Here is a 21,642-nt window from a genome sequence, read left to right on the forward strand (position 1 = left end):
GAAAGCACAGCAACATGGATATTTCTGCTGGGGTATAGCTGAAGCTTGGACAGGTTATTTTTGTTTGATCTTCTGCAGTCCACATATTGTATGAAAATACAAAACTTGGCTCACAAAGAGTTTTGTGACTTTGGGGGGTGAAAACCGAGGTAGAATGTATATTTAGTATAACACTTCTTCTGAAGGCCCATAAATCTGCTGTAGTAACAGAGGACTAAGTGGGTGAATCCTGTGGAACCTATATTAGGCCTTGTCAAGCATTTCTTGCCAATTCTGTTTAGATTTTTCTAAGTGAAAAGAGTTTGAAAAATTAACCATGCAATAAATAACGGTTAAATCAAAGTAAAATATGCATTTCCTTTTGTTCTGGAATGTTTTTGTAGAGCCAATAGCACGTCACACGCTTTATAAAGCGGTACAAAAGGGGGTGGTGATGGACGGAGCATCTGAACCAATCAAACACTCACACCCAGTCAACAGATCTGGGTTTTATCCATCACCGTTCTTTAGCCCACTCTGCCACCCCAGTATAGACATGGCCATATGCAAATCAGTCTGACCCTGTTCCTCATGGGAACAGTCCAGCCCGAACTGCCAAGCCATGCCTTCCCTGGACTGGATTCAAGATTCCTAGGACCGGTTTCTGGCATTACAGCCGTCGTCAGCCTGGCTTGCTTGAATCCAGTGGCAAAGTGAGCAAGGGACTCAAGTCTGAGCATACCCTGCCAACTTATGGCGAACAAAGCGGTACAAAAGGGGGTGGTGATGGACGGAGCATCCAAACCAATCAAACACTCACACCCAGTCAACAGATCTGGATTTAATCCATCGCCGTTCTTTAGCCCACTCTGCCACCCCAGTTCAGACATGGCCATATGCAAATCAGTCTGTGATGGATTAAACCCAGATCTGTTGACTGGGTGTGAGTATTTGAATGGTTCAGATGCTCCGTCTATCACCACCCCCTTTTGTACATGCTTTATAAAGGCGAGACTGATTGGCTTTCACAATGTTTGTTGCAGTTAGTCGAATACTTTGCTTATTGAAATTATATGTTTCGATTTTGAACATTTGATCTTGCCACACTCATTCAGTGTGATATCTCCATGTTTAGTTTTCAGGATTTGTTTAGTTGAGAAGCATATCAAACTAATGAGTAATGTTTAATAGAGCTGAACAAATATTTACTTTGCTCTTCATGCCTATATCTTTCAAAGATAAAACATACTTGTTACAAATGGAAGATTGCTATTTTCAATCGAATCATGTTTTTTTCTACTATTATATTTTAAGTGTAGTTGGTCTTTGCTGAGCAGCATGATGCTAAATGTTCTGTTCAGCTCAGATTCTGGTGGTGCAATCTGGTCTGAAGTCTGCAACTCCTCTATTGTTTATTCTGTCTGGACATCTAGTGTTTATGAAATTAACCTTAGGGTTTATATAATAGATAACGTTTGTATTTGATCAGCCATGATTTAGATATAATAAATTAAATAGTTGAATGTTAGTTGCTTAAATTAAGTGCAAAACTATAATGTATTAGAAAGCCAGGCAGCATGCTATTCTAGATACAAGAGATGCTGATTAATGTGTGTCAAGAGATTTTTGAGGAACACCCGGCCAATTTAACTCTGCTGTCTTCACCAGAATGTACCTCTGAATCTCTCTTTTTTTCTTGCCAACTTTCTTGCGCCCTCTAGGGATGAAGGTTATTGGGTTGGAAAATCATCATTGCGTTCTTGGCGTCAATTAGCCTTGGAACAGTTAGACGAACATGAAGATGACCAGAGCAATGGGAAAATGAATGGAGACGTACCAGATAAAGGTAATCTATGAACTATGAAATGTAGCTGATAATCTGTATAAAAACACTCTTGGGATAATAGTTCAACATACCCAGAAGCATCTCTGGCAGTTCCAGCATTTCTTTCAGCAACAATTAGGAATACAGCCAACTAGTGCTAGGTAAACCTCCATGGAAATGGTGAGACTTCTAGCTGCAGACTCCTTACCTTTGAATTTCTCCCCTGCCTGCCGGCAGGTGGCGTTGATCAGCTCTGTGCCTTTTGTTGTTGACGCTGGAAGTGACGTCACAGTATCTATATAAATATATAAACATAAATACCTCTAAGTACCATAGATCACACTGTTTCTTTTTCGCTCCAAATGTCCTTTTTATTGGCTTGGGGCAATAAATTACTTTTGTTATTTACTTCAGACGTTTTTTTAGTGGTGGTTGGCATTTCCTGCATCAAATCTATTTACACTTCTCCTTTTATCTTGTTAACACATGAAAACATTTATATACAAAAACACTTCTATGTAAAGCATATACATGAATATAACATTTAGACTAACCCAAAAATAATTAGACAACATATTTTACACAATATTTGACCAGACTCACTAAACAGTTATGTTTCTCTCACATGTTATTTTTGCACAAACTAATTTGCCAAATTGCTTTTATAGTCCTATGCTATTTGAAAACAACAATATATACTGGGAACAAATATGCCTGGGTCCTCAGCATGTCCTAATTTCAAGGTCCTGTATAGGGTCGGAGGTAATTTACACAAGATCTTATGAGGGAAGATAAATGTTTCCACTTGACTGCCCGAGCGGGGTCAGAGTCTCTTTATCCTAGCTTGCTCCGAGCCACCATCTGTTCGATGCCAACACGTTTCGACCTTATGTGGATGGGACCAGTCACTCCTTGTCATAAATGTCTTCCTAATGGCTGTATCTTATTTCAGGTAGGACATCTTTTTTGCCTATAAAGTTGACAAAATGTTTGTTTAGTGTGTGTGTTTTCTATTGGCAGAACTGTGCATTTATATTTATAGTGTAATGCACTCATGTACCCAGTTGACACTGCGGTGCACCCACTCTACTGCTTCCTGCCTGTTTTAGGTGAAAGGTTAGAATCAATTTCAATGATCTTGTATCTTACAAAGCTGTTCAGAAGGTAGTTTAAAGTTCAGAGAACCTACCAGGCTTTTGGGGGTTCTGTTCCTCCAGTTATTCTGTTCTGAAAGATTTTTTCTGGTAGGCAGAGGACCTATGGAATCTGTCCTTCCAATATTTGTGCTTTTGTTGGTGCTTAAACTTCCTATTAGGGAGTAACCATGTTTTAGTTATTCTTGAGGATAAACCACGTTGTTACTGTTATAGTCAATAACATTTTTTTATGTTGTTTTAATAGTTCCATAACAAGGCGTTATCTTTATATGAATAGGACATCCGCATGCTCACACAGCTCGTTATTATCAAGTTTGTTTAGCTGTATTGTTGCTGATGGGGGCTCGCGCTCCTGTCTCTAGCTGGGTTTCTATAGATTACCTCTCCTGCATTCCACGCATGTTTTTTGTGTGGGGCATGCATGTACAGTTGTTGCGTGCCAAAAGTACAAGGGATAGCTCACGCTCATACCATGTTTTCTTTCGTGAAGTTGGAGACGCTCTCATTTCCTAATACGGCTGCCTTGGTTCTTCGGTGTCCTCGTAGTCCTTCGTGAACGCCAGAAATTACGTGAGACGCCATTCTCCGCTTCGTTGTTTATTTATTGGTTGCCGTGGAGATGGGACGCGAGGTAACTTGCCTTGTATTTCGTCGTAGCTTCTATTCTTCGTTCCAAGTACATATTCATTGTCGAGATGTAACTAGAAAGAGAGAAAAAACTTGTCTCTTGATCTTTGTTGAATTTCATATTTGTGGGAACACTTATGTCGCTTCCCGTGTAACTCTGGTGTTCACCTGCTTTCTTTACTCGTTGTCATGGTACTGACTCCATATAAGACATCGCTTTACCTCATTGGGCGCTAGCGTCAGTTCGGTAGATGGATTTCAAAATCTCTCCGATTATTCTTCTCTATGTTGAAGTTGCAACTTTTGTGTTTCCTACAATTTACAGCTATGGTGACGTCTTTTCTTTGTGTGTAATATTGAAGGTATTTCAAAGATGGTGATGCCTTATCTCATATGCCTTGTGCAGAAGAGTCCAGATACTACAGTATCTATATAGGCACCAACCAGGTGCGCTGACGTAAGCTCTTTTTCTTCTGCACCAGCCTGCAATGATCCGAGAGAAAGGCTACCCCACAGTCAGTTTTTGACTGCATTTTTGACTGTTTTTGTTATGGAGGTTTTTACCTCCTGGTGTGTCGAAAATTTCATTGTGCAAAATGGGGTTCAAGCCTTAGAGAGCCTGTCACCTCCCATTGTCAGTGACGGACCTGCACCTCATCTGTCTATGGTTTGTGTTGTGAGACCATGACTCGAAGTTGTGCTCCAATTGCTGGGCCATACTTCTGAATCTTTTGAGGGAGCGGTCCCTAAAGCTCATGGCAGCCTGCAAGCCACTCATCAAACTTGAAGTCCCGGTTGAGGGGAAGGGACCGATTACGGAGCCCGAAGTCTATATCGTCTCATTCAAAGTCCTCTGGACACTCGGGTAAGTCCAGCAGAAGAAAAGGAAGAAGCCGAAGCGTTCTCAGTCTTCTCCTCATCTGATGGCATTCTAAGACTCAGAACGCCGACTCCATACCTCCTCGACTTTCCAGGAGCCAGAGTGACCCCCTGCCCATCTGAAGGAGTTCCGTGAGTCCATTCGCGTCATATTTGGGTGGCACGACCCCTCCGATGCGCCTGCGGGGTCGGGGAACCCCTTCTGATTCGTTGTCGGTAGCTCCGGCTCCTGTGGGCCCCCAAGGATCCATTGTTGGATCTGGAACGGCACTGGTCGTACCACCTCGACCTTCCCCGGTGCCGAATAGGCGTCGTCCGATGCTGACAGAAGCCCTGCCTCCTAGATTTGAGCCTGAGCCCTATTCTGTTTGGGTAGAGCTAGGGGAAGACTGGGAGGGGCCACTAGACCCTTTAGAATACCAGCCCTGTGGGGAAGAACAGAATATAGACTGGTATGAGGAACTGGGTGTAACCAGTGGTATGACCATGTGTATCTAGATGCTAGTCTGTTTTCCACCCCTACCTTGGCTATGGAGGAGAGTGCTTCCTATGCAATGGTGGTGCAGAGGGTGGCTGAGCTTCTTGACCTTGGTGGCAGTCTAGACTGACATCTTGACAGAGGTGCTGTAACTGAGAGTCTACACACCTGAACCTGTACTCCTGTTCAATGATGCCCTTACTGGCGTCCTTTTGGATACCTTGTCCAAATCTAACACAGGGCCTCCTGTGAATAGGACGATTGCTTTCTGCCATCGCCCATGGGACCAAAACGTCCTAGCTCTGAAACCGTGGTGGTCCAAGCGTCAATGTCTGAAGGTGCTTTCCCTACCACTCCCCTGCATAGGGAATCCAAGAGGCTGGACTCATGTGAGTAGAAGATATTCTCTTCTGGCAGTCCATGTAAACCGCATGCCTTTTGGGGCATTTATCCCCCACTCCGTGAGATACGGTTGCACAAGTGCTGTGACAGGTCTCGTAGGACTCCTGGGCTATACTCTCCCAAACTTTCATCGACGGGAAATATGCAGCAAATTTCACAATTCGTTGTGGACATGACACGAATGGCTCATTCGCCAGAGAAGTTTCCACTACAGTGGCTCTTAGGCGACATGCCTGGTTGAGGACGACTGGCTTTTCGGGGGAAAGTCCAAGCTTCCCTTATGTACATGCCCTTTGATGGCACCTGTCTCTTTGGAGAAAAAGCAGATTCGGCGCTCGAGCGCTACAAGGAATCTCTCGGCTACTGCCACCCCGTCTCCCCAATCCACATTTCGCTGATACTGAAGGTGCTACCATCCGTGCCAATTCCCACCCTGCCACCGTGCTGTCCATGCTCGCAAGCCTCTGCATGGACGAGGATGCAGTACCCACAGACCTTGTGGGTCAGTTCACCACCCCTGATTCCAATAACCTCTAAATCCTCCTAGTCTACCCCTTTACCACCAGGGGCACCCAGTTGGCAGCAGGTTTCGCCATCACCTTCCCCACTGGCAGTCCATAGCATCAGACAGGTGGGTTTTAACAGATTGTCCGAAGGGCTTCCTCCATTCCCCTTGGAGACTATCCCTCCCCCATGCCACCATCTTGCGACCGGCTGATGGAGGATCATCTGTCCCTTCTCCACGAGGAGGTCACTGATCTCTTGGCAAAGGGAGTCTTACAGAGAATACTGGTTCCATACGTAGGCTGTGATTGCTATTACCGCTACTTTCTGGTTCCCAAAAAGGACAAAGGCCTTCATCCAATTCTAGATCTGCAACTCCTCAATCTCTTCCTGAAGAAGGAGAAAGTCAAAAAGCTCACGTCGGCTCATGTCTTGTCTGCCCTGGACCCAGGAACCTGGAGGGGAGAGTTGGCTTGCAGTACACCTATTTTCATATTCCCGTCCTGCCTGCCCACTGGTGCTGTCTGAGGTTTAGGGTAGGCCTCGAGCATTTACAGTACACTGTGCTCCCCTTTGGCCTTACCAGTGTCCCTCGGGTGTTCACGAAAGTGATGGTGATGGTCTCAGCTCATCTGTGCAGATCAGGGGGTACCAGTCTTACCCTAGCTCAACGACTGTCTGTCGACAGTGGGCTTGCCCCAGTCTGTCGTCTCCCAACCTTCAGACTACAGCGGGCCTCCTGCACTCGCTGGGGTTCACTATCAACACGCAGAAGTCCTACCTGACTCCCTCTTAGACACTCCCTTTCATCAGAGTGATTCTGGACACAGTACAGTTTTGGTCTATCCTCCCAAAGATCGAATACGGGTTTTTTGGGCTATGATACCGATGTTTTAGCCTCTGTCCTGGATTTCGGTGATATTGGCTCTGAGGCTGCTGGGCCTAATGGCCTCCTGCATCGTGCTGGTGGTTCATGCCAGATGGCATATGCGGGATTTGCAGTAAAACCTGAAGTTCCAGTGGGCGCAGCATCAGGGGAGTCTATCTGACTACGTACAGATCTCGGAGGGAACTGTACAGCAACTGCAATGGTGATTGATGAACCAAGATTGGGTCAGAGGCAGATCCCTCTCCCTTCCCCAACCAGATCTGACAGTAGTGACTGATGTGTCATTCCGACGATGGGGCAGCCACCGGGGAGAGGCAGAGATCAGAGCCATCCGGTCTCCATGTCAACCTTTTGGAGCTTCGGGCGATCAGACTAACACTGAAGGCATTCCTTTCCTCTCTCAAAAGGAAAGTAGTGCAGGTGTTCACACGGACAACACCACCGCCATGTGATACTGCAAGAAACATGGCAGGGTGGGGATGTGGACGCTTTGTCAGGAGGCTCTCCGCCTCTGGACACGGCTGGAACAATAGGGCATATCCCTTTTGGTTCACCACCTGTCGGGTTCTCTGAATGCCAGAGCGAACAAACTCAGCTGTCAGTGCCTGGTCGATCACGAATGCCGTATCCATCGTGGCACAAGGTCTCTTTCAGCGGTGGGGAGAGCCTTATTTAGATCTGTTTGCCTCATAAGAGAACGTGCAATGTCAGCAGTATTGCACTTTGGATTTTCCAAGGTGGCGCTCACTTGGCAACACTTTTTGTTGCTGTAGGGAACTGACTCTGTACATACTATACCAAAGTAAGGTGTACTGTGCACAGAGTCCAGGGATTCACCAGAGGTATAAGAGAGGCTAAATTAGGTAAGCACTAGCAGCTTTCTTTGTGGTAGTGTGGGCGAGCAGTTAGGCTTATCCACAGGGTGTGTTAAGTATTTATTGTATTCACTCACTCAAGACAGATGGCACACACTTCAAGACTGTATCCAGACTAATTAGGTAAGTATAAAAAACATATACTTCTGTTTTATTTTCTAGAACCAAGCAAATCTTGGTACAGGTAGGTAAAATATACTTTCAATCATAGAAAATTTCAAAAAGTGCAATTGGGAATTGATTTACAAAAGTTACATGTGTGTATTGGTTCAAAAAGCAGTTTAAATGGCAGTAATTACGTTTGGAATACTTTTGGATTACCTTTGTATTACTTTTGGAATACTTTTGGATTACATTGACTACTCAAGGTGTTATGCCTAGATACCACTCCGGGGATCTCATACTACAAGGTAACTAAGACTTAAGGTACAGTTACATTTCTTCCATACAAAACAGCAGTTCAACACAGCATTTTTGGACAAAAAACTTGGAACATTTGTTCCTATGGGAGAAAAATGGTTATCTGTTTTACAGGTAAGTCCTAGATTTACGAGTGGGAGTTTTGTGGGTTAGCATCAAGGTTCCCCAAGATCTAGGTAGGCCTTTAAATTGCACCACCAGCGGCACTGGTGCGGTACGTTGCAGAGTGCAAGGGCCCACTGTTAGCCAATGGGGCTAAGTTGGCCTTCGGTCAGGGACTGCTAACGAACATGCCACTCAGGTGTGGGAGCAAAGCTCGTGGGGTAGATATCAGCACTTCAGGGGCCTCCAATGAGCAAAGGGACTGCACCACCAGCGGCACTGGGGCGGCCAGGTGCAGTTTGTCTAGGCGATGTCTGGGGCACTGTGGATCTCCTGTTTGGTAAAGATGGCTCAGGCAGGGAGGCTTCCTGTAGGTGACCACTGGCTGAAGATGTAAATTGGGATCTTGGGGGATGCCTGGACACCATTGGTTGGGCCGCCCAAGACTGTGGTGTGTCAGGTGCAGTGGTGTCTTTTGTCGTTGGGTTCTTCTTACCACCTCAGGTCGCAGTTGGGGTGGGGGGGGAACCTTCAGGTTGAGACTGCAGGCATCAGCTTGAGGGAAGATGAGGATCACCAGATCCCAGGTCCGGATCGGTGGGGAGACCTCCTCATGGTGTTGTGCCACTCGAACTCAGGCCATGGGTGTCTGGTGCAGAGTGGTGCAAAATCTTGGCACCGTCTGGATCAGGGTTCTGTAGGTCAGTCTTGGTTGAGCAAATCTAGTGTTTACGGGAGACAGTCTTAAAGATGGCTGCAGGGCAGGTCCTCCAGGCTCTGTGGGGCTGGTGGATGCTGGACACGCTGGACTTTCTACTGTAGGCACGTTGAAGGCGGGACAGGCCTATAGGGCTGGGGCCAAAGCAGTAAGTGTCCTCCTCTTCCTGGGTCAGCATGGCTCTTCAGTCCTTCTTCATTCTTCCTCGAATCTGAGGAGGCAAGGTTCAGGTTTGCTTCTAAAAGCTAAATTTATGGACGGTAAAAGGGGTGGGCAGGCCTGGACCAATGGGTCTCTTCCTTGGGGTGGGTACACCCCCTGTTATGCCAACCTCCAGTGGGAGGGGGCATGAGCCTCTCCCTAATTGACTGGGTATCCTCATCTTCAAGATGAAGGGGACTGAGATGTGTGCTTCACCTTGCCTCCCCCACCTGAGGGTGGAGTTGGCAAAGTTAGGCACACCTCTCTTCCTAGCTTGGTTTTCCCACCGATTCTTCTGCCCAAAGTAGGAGCAGAACCAGTGGGTGTCAGTTGCTGGGGTCAGCAAAGGCAAGGACAGCTTCTAAAGGCGTCAGGCCTTTGAGGACCCAGCCCATCCTAGGGGAGGAGGCATGACACCTCTGCCCAGAGTGGGCTTTGTTTCTGGACCCAGAGAGCGAAGGCTCTCTAACCAGGGCCCAGAAACCTGTCTGGTGGTGGCAAATGGCGAGCAGCCATTCAGGAACCACACCAGAGCTGGTAGTTTTTCAGGGGGCATCTCCAAGATGCCATCCGAGTGCATTTTACATTAAATCCCACACTGGCATCAGTGTGGTTTTAATGTTCTGAGAGGTTTGCTACTAAACTTCCCAGTTTTTAGTAAAGCCATAATGGAGCTGTGGAGTTTGTAATGACCAACTCCCAGACCATATACTGTCTATGGCTTTACTAAACTTACAATGTCCAAGAATGGACTTAAACACTGTAGTGGTACTGGGCTCATACCACTGTACCCTCACCTGAGGGTTAGTGCCCCTTTCTAGATGGGTGACTTACCTCGGCCTCAGGCAGTGGGTTGCAGGCATGGCACAAAGAGCTGTGTGCCACGTCAACTCTTCACTTTTCTCTGCACCAAAATGCTCAGCCTGCAATGGCAGTATGTGGGTATTAACGGCCATTAAGGGTGGCACAATAGGTGATGCAGCACTTGGAGGCCTTCCTTGGCCAGTGCCCTTGTTACCCACAGTACCTTTTACAAGGAACTTGCCTGTGGCCAGAGATGTGCCAATTGTGGGTACAAATGTACAGCTTTGGAAAAGAACACAGGCCATGGTAACCTGATTAGCAGCGACCCAGGGCATCTAGTCAAAGTGCATCATGTGTCAGGCAAAAAGTGGGGGTAACCATGCACTTCCCTACATCCAGTCTCCGATATTCCACTGTGCTCTGCTGCACTGTCCTTCACTCTACTCTGCGTCACTTTACTGTACTCTGTTCCACTCCACTCCTTCCTACCCCACTCCAGGGTAAAATTCCCGATGCGGCAGGGTCTGAGCCCAAGTGTCCATGGACTCGATAATTCTCACTTCGGTGCCTACTCGAATCATGGGTTCACACTCTGCAACTCTGGGCAATAGCTTGCTTAATCTCCACTACGCCCCCCGCGGCGGGATGCCTGGCTTTCACCTTGGGGATGCCCAGTACGGGTTATCTCACAGGGAAAAGCCAGGACGGGTTCCCAATGCAAGCGCCGAGATGCCCATGGGTAAGTCGAGCGCTATATAAGAACACACACACATACATACATACATACATACACTATTCAAATGTATGTCACTCCACGCTAGAGGGCTCACCACAATATGGCTGCGCTGTAGTGCAGCTCTTCCCGGCTGATCCACAATCCGCCTATTATCTGCTTGAAATCTGTTGCATCTAGGTGGCAAAAACGACCAACCTGACCGGCGGGACATCCCGGTTCAAAGCTGTGGCACTGCGAACCGCTGGCACAGGTGTAAAACAGCGAAATTTGCTGAGCGGGAGCCCAACGGTAAAAGTGCAAGCTGGCGGCTTTCATAGACCTGCAGTGAGGCAGGTAACTACTGCAGGTCACTGGGCAGGCGGGTTGAGGGGCAGAGGAGTGAGCGGGCGGAACTTAGCCTGCTGCACACTGACAGCTCTGTACCTTATCGGAGCTTCCCTGGCTGCATCACTGTGAGATCTGCCCGGAGAGTGTGCAGGGTCCCTTGCACACCTACTGAACTGACGGCGGTGCTGTGGAGACTTGCGGAGGTCGACCGGAGCCGGAGTTGACCTGCAAAAGCCATCTGAGTGCTCCGCAGGGAGGCTGACTTGTTGGGAGCTGTGTGCGGTGAGTGGGGGCACGGCCTGGCCTGGGCTTGCGGTGAGTCAGAGTCTGGGCATAAGGCTGTGGCCTACGAGCTTCTGACTGCGGGAACGGCCCACAGGGTCCTGCGGGAGCAAATGGCATTGTGGCGCCTGAAGCCGGAGACAACCTGATTCCCATGCTAACTGGAAGTGCGCAGAGTGCATCGCTGTTGAGAGTCCTGCTAAGACTTTTGCCTGGAACTTTTACTTTGCATGGAGAAAAACCTGGGGCTCGGAGTTCTGCTCTGCCACCATAGGGATTGCAGAGAGGCCGTGACGAGTCCTGGAGGTGCTTTGCCCCCTGAACACTGTAAAGTCAGCTGGCTCTCTAGCACACAATAGAGAAGCAGACCCCCCTCCCCCCATACAAATAAGTGGCTCTTTGCTAACCGCAGGCAGATACATGGCATTAGCGGCAGCACAGGCATAGAGGGCCCTGTCATAGGAAACGGCCCGTTAACGTGTGTTTGTCTGGAGGCGGCCAGGGCAGAGCATAACCGCAGTAGCTTCGGTTGCGCAGACATTTTGGAGTTGCTGCATCGATTTGCTTAGCACACGAAATGGGGAAGACCGATAAATCCCAACCTCGCCTCACGTTTGACGTGCGGAAGCCTAGTAGGGCTCGGCAAAAAGCAGCCTCAGACTTGAAGGCAGGCACCCAGAGAGGGGCTCCATCCACGCTCAAAACAACGCTCCTGGCAGTGCAGTGCAGTCTCCAATCCATTGAAGGGAATATGGCTGCGTTGAACCAAAGGCTGGACCACATGTCCGCACAATTGGAGAAACACAACGCGAGAATGGGGGAGGTTGAACAAAGGGTCTCTGCCATGGAGGATGGTCTTAGTGAGGTTTCTGGCAAAACCCTCAACATGGAGAAAGTACTGACTCTTATACAGGTGAAGAACGAGGACTTAAAGGCCAGGTCCAGTCGTAACAACATTAGAATCACGGGCCTTCCGGAGTCCACCAACACCGGCAGGATGGAGACCTATGTAGAGAACTTGATGTTCATCATCGAGCGTGCCCACCGATCCTTGGCTGCGAGACCAATCCCAGGTGCAACTCCGCGCCCTGTTATTTCTAGACTTTTAAATTACAGAGACTGTGACACCCTTTTGCGGCTGGCTAGAAAAAAAGGCGCCATTGAACACCAGGGGAACTCGTTGGCATTCTTCCCAGATTTTACCGTTGCAGTGCAGGCAGCAAGAAGGACGTTTGGCACAGTGAAGAAGCTATTACAATCTGAGGGTATCCCGTTTGCCATGCTGTACTCTGCTCGCCTAAGATTTGGGCGGGGGGGGGCTTAAAAATCTTTACTAACCCTAAGGCGGCACTGGACCACGTGAAGAAGCTGAAACGGAGACATTGCGAAGCCTGGACTGGCCCGGATGAGGAGGAGCACATTGGGCCAGATATGTTTTGCGCCAGATGCCTGCATATGGGCGTGGACTCTTTCAAATGTATAATGCACCATTTTTTCTGAAACTGATCGGGGGAGCTTGGCTATGATTTGTGTGAGAGACCACTTAGATGGATAATGTATAAACGTATGGTTCTACTATTATTGCACATGCTGTAGATCTGATCAGCCACCTCCTGCTCCAGTAGGAGGCTAGTAGCACTCTGTCGCTCCTCACATTTGCATTCAGTAGGTATGGTTTATTCTGTGCAAGGATGGTTTTAGCAAGAAGGGAGTCCTGAAGTGGGTGGGGGGTAGGTGGGGATTGGGGAAGGGATGTTTGGAACTTTGCAAAGGCATTGCAACTGAACCATTGCAGCTTATTTCCTATGGGGGCATCATCATGTCTTCTATATCATGCTGGGTAGCAAGTGTGAGGGGTAATATACAATTCCTTACCTTGAATGTACGTGGCCTAAATAGCCCCAAGAAAATCCATTCTGTCATAGCGTATTTGAACAGGCTAGATGTCCAGATCGCATTCTTGCAGGAGACCCATCTCACAAAGATCTCAGAGAAAAATATGGGTACACGTTGGGCTGGGGTGTGGGTGGCTGCCCCCTACTCCAAGAGTGTGATGATTCTCGTCAAGAAGGGTGTTCCGTTTACTATGATTAGCTCAGAGACAGATGAGCAGAGCAGGGTGGTGCTAGTCCAGGGCAAGCTGGGTGGCGCGAGCGTTGTGCTGGTCCACGTTTATGGCCCGAATGTGGATGATCCTTCCCTTTTTTGTTGATGTTTGGCGTCGAATTTCCATGTTCCCTCCTGCCGAGATAATCTGGGGTGGTGACTTCAATATTTACCTTGATGTGAACATTGACAGATCGGGGAGTGCGATAGCGCTACACAAGCAAGCGACAGACACACTAATTGGGTTGCTGAAGGCAGGGGCATTCATTACATTTGGCGACTGCGGCACCCTGGGTCACGGGAAAACACCTTCATTTCCTCGGTACATGGGTCGTGGTTCCGATTGGACTATTGGCTTACATCTGAGGTGGCATGCACATGGTGGGGGTGGGGGGTTTCATGTTAGCCATGGACGCTCTCGGATCACTCCCCAGTACTCCTTGAATTACGAGTCCCTGAGTGTGAGAGACCTCCTTTTATGTGGTGGTTGCAGCAGGCTTCCATGATTGACCCAGTTTTAAAGAGCACTCGCTATCGGTGAGGCTATACAAATTTACTTTAGGAAAAATGAGGGCACGGTTCACAGCGCGGGGGTGCTGTGGGAAGCATTTAAAGGCACAATCCGGGGAGAGTGTATCAGCGCACAGGCTGGAGTCTTGTAGGACTTGTGGCTTGCGGCTTAGAATCAGTGGGCTGGCAGCAGAGTTATCCACTCTAGAATGGGAGTATGAGCGGAACCCGGCCCCAGAAAAGCTTGCCACAATATGAAATCTTGTGACTGAGCACAATAAAATAGTTGACCAAGAGCTGGTGCACAGATCTAGACGGAGCACAGCTCGCTACTTTTCGGAGGGTGGTGGGCCTAGCAGTTCCTTGGCCTAGAAGTTAGCTGCGCCAAGGCGCCAGGATTGCATCACGGAAATGTTGTAGAGGGAAGGGTTGGCGCAACACACAACACGCCTAAGATCAGTAGGGTGGTGCTGGACTTTTGCTCTGAACTTTATGGTGACAGGACGCAGGCGCCGGCAGATGATATATGCACCTACCTAGATGACATTGCACTTGGGTGGATGTCAGCAGGCCAGAGAGAGTATCTTATGCAGCTCTTTGACGTGGATGATGTCAAAATTGCCATAATGTCCATCCCCACATGTAAGGCAGCGGGCCTCGACGGGCTCCCAAGTGAGTTCTACAAGGCCTACATAGTCGAGCTGGCACCCAGGCTTTTAGATGTCTTTGCAGAGATAATGATACTGGAAAACTACCCCCCACCCTCAGAGACACTCATTGTCACACTACTGAAACTAGACAGGGCAGCAAACAGGTACGACTCATACAGACCTCTTTCCCTCATCAACATAGATGCTAAAATCTTCGCGAAGATGATTGCCAATAGGCTACAGTCGCTGGTACCCAAATTGGTCCTCCCGGACCAGTCGGGGTTTGTACCCACTAGATCGATGACTTACAACCTGCGCACTATCTTCTCGACTCTGCATTACTTGAGCTGGATTTTCAGGCAGTAGCTGTGCTGCTTGATGCAGCAAAAGCCTTTGACTCCTTGCAGTGGGAGTATATGTTTACTGTACTACTGAGAATGGTCTTGCCACAGTTTTTTCCTTAAATGGATTCAATGATTATACAATGAGCCAGAAGCTCGCGTATGAGTAAATGGCTGGGTTTCTAATGCATGTCCAATAAGGAGAGGTACAAGGCAGGGATACCCCCTGTCGCCGGTGCTCTTCTCGCTTGCGCTGGAGCTCTTGGCTTGTAAACTTCGTCAAAAGTACGCGCATGCTTCGCTGCGATTTCGGCAAAGACTTCTCGTGGTCTCATTATATGCCGATGGCATGCTGCTTTATGTTTGCGAGCCTGCTATGCATCTCCCGGAGTTCCTGCGTGAATACGTGAAATTCAAGAGATTTTCAGGATTGGGAATAAATTGGGCAAAGTCAACTGACGCGGTGAAATATTTAGGGATATGGCTGCATAGGGATCCTGATCTACACACAAGAGGGGAGAGGGCCCCAAAAGTTTAAACTCCAATACCCCAGGCCCCCTAAGACTACCAGTTAATCACACGCAGGGGGTATATAGAGTACACAACTACAATAGTGGAAAATTCCCCAGTTTAGAAAAACTGCCCTCACTCACATACCGAAGTATGTGACATGCTTCATCATAGGGCCTGCTACAAACGCACTGGTGTAGCCACATCCAGGGCGGAGCATTAGGGGGGGGGAAATAATAAAATCCACGTGACAAGACGTACGATACAATCAATTAATACGTACAACAAATAACATACATGAGTGGTGAAACGTATAAGTGAACACCTCGTGAATCTGATGTAAGTGCGACGAAAAGAGTGCAGTTAGGATGTGATTAAAACTGATTAGGGGTGCCAATAGAAAATATTGCTTTATTAAACCCAATTTTGATACCCCTATCAGGATTAAAAGTAAAAAGAAAGGATGGGATAATGTCTTACTGAGAAAATGAGGTTCCTCAAGACTACCCTCCTACCACTGCTAGAGTCAACATGTTTCGACAGCTTCCATTGTGCCCCAGGGGGTCACTTCGGTCTTCCTCAGGACTGTCGCAGTCAAATCCACTCGTCACCCTGTACCGTAGTTCGGTCACTGGGTTTCCCGAAAGTAGTTGGTCTCATAGATCCATACTCATCCGGGTATTTTCAATTATACAGTGGAGAAAATATCCCAAAAGTAACGGGGTGAACATACACTGAAAAAGAGTAAGGGATAATAAGAAGGGTGCATGTACTTTCCCCCCATAGTTCTACTCAATTCCTCCCTGAGAATTCTGTAATGCTAACGCAGATGATTCTCCTAGTAAAAGAACTGTGCTTCAATAACATTTCACACAAACTTGAATGTATGTCATTAGGTTATGTTGTCTAATTAGACATTCGAAAAGACTAGTTTAAATTACTGAGTCTTTAATCAAGATTATGAACTTGTATGGTCATGAACAAGGCATACACTCATCTGAGTCGATTGAAGGGAGAGAAGAGGTGGATCTGCTTCTTACGCTTGATGTAGAAGCGTTATATACTAACATTCCCCAAGCAGCCACACTAGAAGCTGTGGAATCCGCCCTTATGCGGCAGGATTGGCCCTCGCCTACCCCCATATCCTTCATCATGGCCTGTGCAAGCATAGCTTTGACGGAAAACTTCTTCCAATATGGCTCCCAGCTGTACCACCAGATCAGAGGTACCTCTATGGGTTCGACTTTCGCTCCCAGTATAGCTTGCATTTACATGGCGGCCTTTGAGAACCAGTTCATCTATCCCGACTCCAACCCCTTCAGACAACATCTCACACTATGGCGTCGGTACATCGACGACATTTTAATATTATGGAGGGGTGACCGAGAAAGTTGCAACCAGTTCTGCACTTGGATTAACCTACAGAATCCCTACTTGAAATTTACTGGGACCATATCAGAGACAGCTTTGCCCTTCCTTGACCTCACGATACGGCTGGGACCAGCCGGTCTGAGCTCTACTCTGTTCCGGAAGGAGACGGACAGAAACAGCCTCCTCCTGTTTAATAGCCACCACCCTAGAGCACTACGTGAAAACCTCCCCTTCGGTCAATTCTTGAGGATACGTAGAAACTGCTCCTCAAGGGATGACTATAGACAGGAAGCCAACACCCTACAAGGTAAACTCCTTGACAGAGGATACCCCACCCAATTGATACGAGACTCAAATAAGCGAGCCCTCAATAATCATAGGGAGGTACTTCTTGATGTACATCAAAAAGAACAGGACAACCTGATAACATGCGTCACCAGTTTCACTAGGAACTCTAATTTCATTAAGAAAACAGTGAATAAACACTGGGGCATCCTCAACTCAGGGGGGACTGATTTACCCAAGCCAAGGTTTGCATTTAAACGGACAACGAACCTTAAAGACTCCCTGATACACACACGCCCCAAGAAATCAGCTGGTACTGGACAACGGACACTATGGGACCTCCCACCCGTTGTTGGACACTACCCTTGTGGAGGCTGTGCTGTCTGTCCTCAATCTTTACAGTGCAAAGAAATTACGTTAACAGACTCTTTCACTTGGAAACTGAATAAGCATACCAACTGTAATAGCTCCAAGTGTGTCTATCTCCTTATCTGCCCTTGTGGAAAATTCTATGCAGGTATGACTATGAGACAGGTTAAATTGAGAATAACGGAGCATAAAAGTAACATACGGTGCTCCAAAACTCACACGAGACTCTATGAACACTACCAACAATATAATCACCCTGCTGACAGCATCCAATGGTTAGTGCTTGAGTCCCAACCAGCCATGTCCAGACAAGCTTTGTTCAGGCTTGAACAAAGATGGGTTCACCGTCTCCAGTTAGACACAATAGGGCTAAATGACGCTATTCCCTGGGCGAGTGTCTCTAGATAAAGACCACTCTACTACCCCTTTACCCCACCTGCCCTAGTAACACACTCAAGGTACTTCAGTCATGTCATACACCCCTGACCAGTAGTGTAGTACAACTAGTAAACCAGCTTTGTACTGTCACTTTCATCTTAAAGCACCCTGGACCCTCTTTATAGAGGACCTTCAGTTTAACACCCCATGGTCCCACAGGGGTTAGCCGCGTTGTCCTGGCGGCTCACAGTCAATAGAGGCACAGACTGACACGATGTGTATATTAATACACAAGATGCACTAATACCCGCACCTTTAGTTAATCTTGGTTACATTATGTCCATTAATCCACACACTCTTTCCCGTGTTGCCGTCCCGGGGCACATTACACCCACATGTCAGAGATATCCCTCCCCCAACAACCTTTGTTACACAGCGGACCCACGGGGATTCTGCTACATTGCCCCGGTGGTCCACAGTCGATGCAGGCACGGATTGACACCCTCCTTCTACCATCACGCAATTTACGTAAATAACCGCACCTTCTCATACCTTGGGGCCAATTGAGTGCTGTATAGATGCACTCCTTTCTAAGCCGTCGGCTCGGTTTTGTTTGACACCTGCCTGACTGTCTATGCCATGACTCTCGGTGTATGCAAGAACCCCCCGACTGCCGATTTTTAGTGCCACTCCCAACATGGCCACAATTCAGCGCCGCTCTGTTCTACAATCCTTCCCACTTGTCTAGATAGGGTGCTGCGCATGCGCGTGACGTACAGCAGTCGCGCCACCGCCAGACCAGCACTGACGTCAGCGGCCAACTCCTTACAAGACGGCGGACTCCAGCAGAATACCTCCACCAGCTGCTCCGCACCCTGACCAGGTGCCGCGAGCGTGAGGGGTAGGTGTTCCGCCGTGCCAGTGTTCCCTTCAAGGTAAGCCCCGAACATGACCATCATGTCTTCGGGTTTTAGTTGTTAGGAGCGTAGCTGTCGCTCACATTATCGGGCGAAAGTTTCCTGTTTGTTGATTACCTTTTTGCACGGTAGCCTTCCATGAGGTTCCGCTTGTCATAATACACACACGATATTTTACCCTACTTGGCTACTCACTCGCCCTGTCCTCTGCACGCCTGGTCTTTCACTGCATGTAGACTGGGCAGCTCCTTGATAGACCCTTAGCCTGCCTGGGGCCCCGCTACTCGTATCTTTCATACGAGATATATGAATTTATGACCCACCGGGCCATGTACTCATCTGGCTTACATCCCGCCCGACCTTTCTCTGAAGGTAACCAGGGCAGCACTCCGCCTTTCCGTGCGCCCCCTATGATATGAGATTGGACGATGATTAGGCCTATCACTGGATTTATACCACACAAGGCCATATCTAGTGGGGAGCACCCCGCCCACAGTCTCTCCTTGCCTGCATTGATTGTGAATTGCTGCCGTGACAATACAACACTTGACGCTCCACTTGGGGCCTATATTGCAGCCGCTTAGGGCACCATTATTGGCGTGTACTGGACATGTTTGGGTAATCAGTCATCAATTCCTTACATCCTATAGGTGAACTTTACCTTATAACGCTGGCCTCACGGGAGCATGCTGCGAGGCCCTATTTTAATCCATTTAGGGTAAGAACATGACTATTGTTGCGTGTTGCTTCTGTTCCCTAGGTATTGGGTGTGACCTTTTTAAGCTTCGGCGCAATACCACAGTTTTGTCCTAGACACACAATGGCAACCCTCCAAGTGTGATATTCGGGTGGTGTGTGTCATAGAAGGGACGTTGCATCCACATTTCTGGGTCAATGGTTTTTCCCTTCCACACTACCCCCTGCACTCCTTACAGTGTGGAGTTTGTGTCACCAGAGTCACGCTGCACGAATTGACCATTAAGTCACTATGTTGTAACTGACTTGAACTGTTCTTTCTGTTTTATTAATTTTTTCCTCCTACCTCTAGGTCGCCTAAATAGAGCAGGACCCCTTGGCCCTCTTCTCCTCCGACCCAGTGAGGTTGTATTCTCTTTCTTCATAGAGATTGAGTATTGAGTTCACATTTTGTTTTTGTTTTTGTTCTTGTGTAGTACTTCCTTTGAGGTCCTGACGAATCGCCTCTTGGCGAGAAACATGTTGACCATACTAGGGGGTTGAGTTATTGTTCTGTATACCTTTACGGTCTCTAAACTCCCCTCCCACCCCTTTTAACTAAGGAATCAGCCACGTTATTAAAGTTGAAAGTGGACTGCTTACCTTTTTTATTACTTTCACTCACTATTACACTGACTACACCCTTCTTCATCCTCACCTACACCAACCATCGGCAAGGAACAAAAGAACCCCGCCAAAAGAGTACCTTCGGGGACTCCGTCAGACATTGCAGCGCCGGTCTGACGAGGGGCAGTGAGTCGATGATGACACCGGACACCCTCTAGTAAGGGTGTGTTTCACGCCTATTACTTTGGGTGTGTGAGGCTCTCTAAGTTCCGACAAGGGAACCCTTTAGTGATATCCACGGTATTGTCAATACCTACTTCTTGCTCCACACTGTTACACGCTCCCTGGGGAACTTTGTACTCTGCTGTTAGCGATACACTCATCTGCCCCAAGCCGAGCCCGGGACCCCAATGAGCCCACACACACTCCACCCAAAAGCCACGCTTATTGTCTAGTAGGCACGTGATATAAAAACATCGAAAATGAGGCTAGTAATATACAATCAAATTGGACTTACCGAGTTATGAACTACATAAACTTGAACTGGTGCCCGTCAGGAGGAAATGCCCGTGAACACAATCTACGAGGAATCGAGCGTATAAAGTGATTAGCAGTTGCCTCATAGGTTGTTTCGGCGATATTCAAATAACTGGTAAAGCGCCAGTCATGCGTGTGATTAACTGCATAGGGATCCTGACAGGGTACTCTCCATGAACTATGGCTGAGTCATTACACTGATCACTGACCATGCAGCGTGGTGGGCTAAATTGCCTCTCGCTAGCTGACAGAATCGCGGTAACAAAAATGACGTCAATTTTGCCCAAACTCCTCTATTTGTTTGTCAATATCCCCATTCGGCTCAATATCGCATTATTTAATATACTTCAGTTGTTCAGTTTTCCATGTATAGGGAGGCAAGAAACCCAGATGCATTTGGGGCATGCTCGCACAACCATTTGAACGGGGAGGTTTTGAAGCATCTGACATGCGGCTGTACTATTTGTGTGCCCAGGCACAGTTTGCGCACTATTGGTACTTCCCACAGCGGTACCTGCCACATACTGCAATTGATAGTGAACAACACAAAGTACCCAAACCAATGTGACTCAATACGTTTTTTTGATACAGGTTAAGAAACCAAATCTACTTTTGTTCCTTACACTAATATCCCAAAACAGGTTCAAGCCTTCGAACAGACATTACTGTCTTCCATCACCAAGATGGAGAAAGCCAAGACCTTTACCAAACAAAATATGAGTAAAAAACAGAGAGACATAATAGGTTCGCTCAAAAATGACCCTTCCATAGTGATTAAACCGGCGGACAAGGGCGGGACGATAGTCATCTGGCCCCGTCCTATGTACCTGTCAGAGGGTGGGAAGCAAGTCAACAATACTATCTGGTACCGCGCACTAACAGAGGACCCCACAAAGGACATCCAGGGACAAATTGCGAGAGTCTTGGACTCCGGCAAAGAAAGTGGTTTCCTGGGCAATAAGGAGTATGATTACCTCTTAAAGAAGTGCCCTAGGACCCCTGTGCTCTATCTTCTTCCGAAGATACATAAGAGCTTGACAGAGCCCCCCGAACGTCCCATCGTGTCGGGCTGTGACTCCTGTTTAGAGCCAATAGCGCAATATGTGGATTTCTTTCTAAAGCCATTTGTGTGCCAGGTTAAATCTTATTTGCGTGACACAA

The 21,642-nt window shown here is 47.8% G+C and overlaps 1 protein-coding gene across 2 annotated transcripts in view; it reads left to right on the forward strand.

The window, feature by feature from the left end:
* USP48 (ubiquitin specific peptidase 48) overlaps nucleotides 1-21,642 on the forward strand; it is a 776,411-nt gene that overhangs the window by 353,011 nt on the left and 401,758 nt on the right. For both annotated transcript variants that reach the window (XM_086921588.1, XM_086921587.1), the window contains exon 14: nucleotides 1,701-1,825. In XM_086921588.1, the coding sequence (XP_086777714.1) occupies nucleotides 1,701-1,825 (125 nt within the window). The remainder of the gene's footprint in view (nucleotides 1-1,700; nucleotides 1,826-21,642) is intronic.

This window comes from Lissotriton vulgaris, chromosome 5 (assembly GCF_964263255.1).
Source record: "Lissotriton vulgaris chromosome 5, aLisVul1.2, whole genome shotgun sequence".
Taxonomy (NCBI): Eukaryota; Metazoa; Chordata; class Amphibia; order Caudata; family Salamandridae; genus Lissotriton; species Lissotriton vulgaris.